General features: G+C 40.5%; 1 protein-coding gene across 2 annotated transcripts in view; it reads right to left on the bottom strand.

The window, feature by feature from the left end:
• acsl3a (acyl-CoA synthetase long chain family member 3a) overlaps positions 1-1,378 on the bottom strand; it is a 27,552-nt gene that overhangs the window by 4,253 nt on the left and 21,921 nt on the right. For both annotated transcript variants that reach the window (XM_032504883.1, XM_032504889.1), the window contains exons 9-10: positions 525-664; positions 231-403 (exon numbers count right to left, since the gene is read on the bottom strand). In XM_032504883.1, the coding sequence (XP_032360774.1) occupies positions 231-403; positions 525-664 (313 nt within the window). The remainder of the gene's footprint in view (positions 1-230; positions 404-524; positions 665-1,378) is intronic.

Here is a 1,378-nt window from a genome sequence, read left to right on the forward strand (position 1 = left end):
TTTGCTTGGACTTGAAAATTATATTTATCCAAACTAGTCCATATATGAAACATGATATATAAGCTAAGTTATCAGCTTGCACTAGCTAGATAGCTTTACCTTTTTCAATCACAAGGTAGCCACGCCCTAAATCATACTCTGCTTTGTTTTGTATGTATGTGAAACGTGATTTACAAAATTATTTTATTGTTTTTTCTCTAGACCACTTTTGGACTCTGATTGCTGCTTACTCTCGCTAATGGTTCCAGCTCCGCAGGTCTCCGTCAGGCCATATCCCTGACCCACCGGGCAGCATAAACACACATTCATGAAGCGTTGTGTGGTGGCGGAGAGCGGCGCTCCACCTGATAACAACAACCGCGTTCGACCTCCCAGTAGAGCGCGAACTTTCCTGAACACCAGCCTGGATGGATAAACAGAAGGTAGAGGTACATTAACAGGGGAGTGGAGAATTCAAACGGAGAAATGTGAACCCTGAGAATAACATCTTATCAAAATGCCAATGTAACATCTCATCTACACACTTGTCACATAGCGGTGTGCTGTATCCTTTGGCAAGCTGCTCCAGTTTGTAGTTGTATGCCAGAATGAAGAGTGTTCTCTGGACAAAATTCATCTCCTCCACCTTTGTCATCACGTTCTTATAGATACGATCCATGATCTCCTGGAACCAGGGAGAGGAACAGGGACAGAGGGGAGATAGAGTGAAAGAAATAGAAGTGTGGAGATATTGGGTAAGACTAATGCATAAATAAGAGAAAAAGCGTGATTAATAGAACTAGATGGCAAAAAATACATTTGAAAAGTCAACAGCAATGTCTCTTTTTAGAAATCATAACCCAGTTACTCAAGATGATCCACAGACCTGATAGTGACCAGTTTCATACAGGAACTATTTTCTTTCTACCAAACTAGACCTGCCAACTGTATCACTGCGCACAAGGAAGCACACTCATGGACAAGTGATTTAATATTAATATTTTAGTTACTAGTTTGATTGCTAGGCAGGTAGAATAAAGTGGGTTTAGTCAAGATAATTAGGTGAATGTGTTTATTTGCCTTGGATTTATTAGTCAGGTAAAAATAACCAGGGTTAACTGGTGATAGGAACAGGACTGTCCTGGCATTGGCACTATTTTGTTTCTTGGCTAGAAAACTGTTGCATGCCTTACTTATCTTGGTTTTTCAGTTTCTCTCTAACAGTCAAATGGACTGCAGTGGAGAGAACTGAAACCCAAAACTCAAGAACACTTCATTATCCAAATCAGCAGAGTGTCTTCAAAAGCTGGACTCATAGTAAAATAGGGAAAAGGGCACAAACTAAAAACAATAAAAACCAGCTGGTCCCTGTGTATGTGTGTGTGTGTGTGTGTGTGTG

Source organism: Etheostoma spectabile, chromosome 3, assembly GCF_008692095.1.
Source record: "Etheostoma spectabile isolate EspeVRDwgs_2016 chromosome 3, UIUC_Espe_1.0, whole genome shotgun sequence".
In the NCBI taxonomy this organism is placed as follows: Eukaryota; Metazoa; Chordata; class Actinopteri; order Perciformes; family Percidae; genus Etheostoma; species Etheostoma spectabile.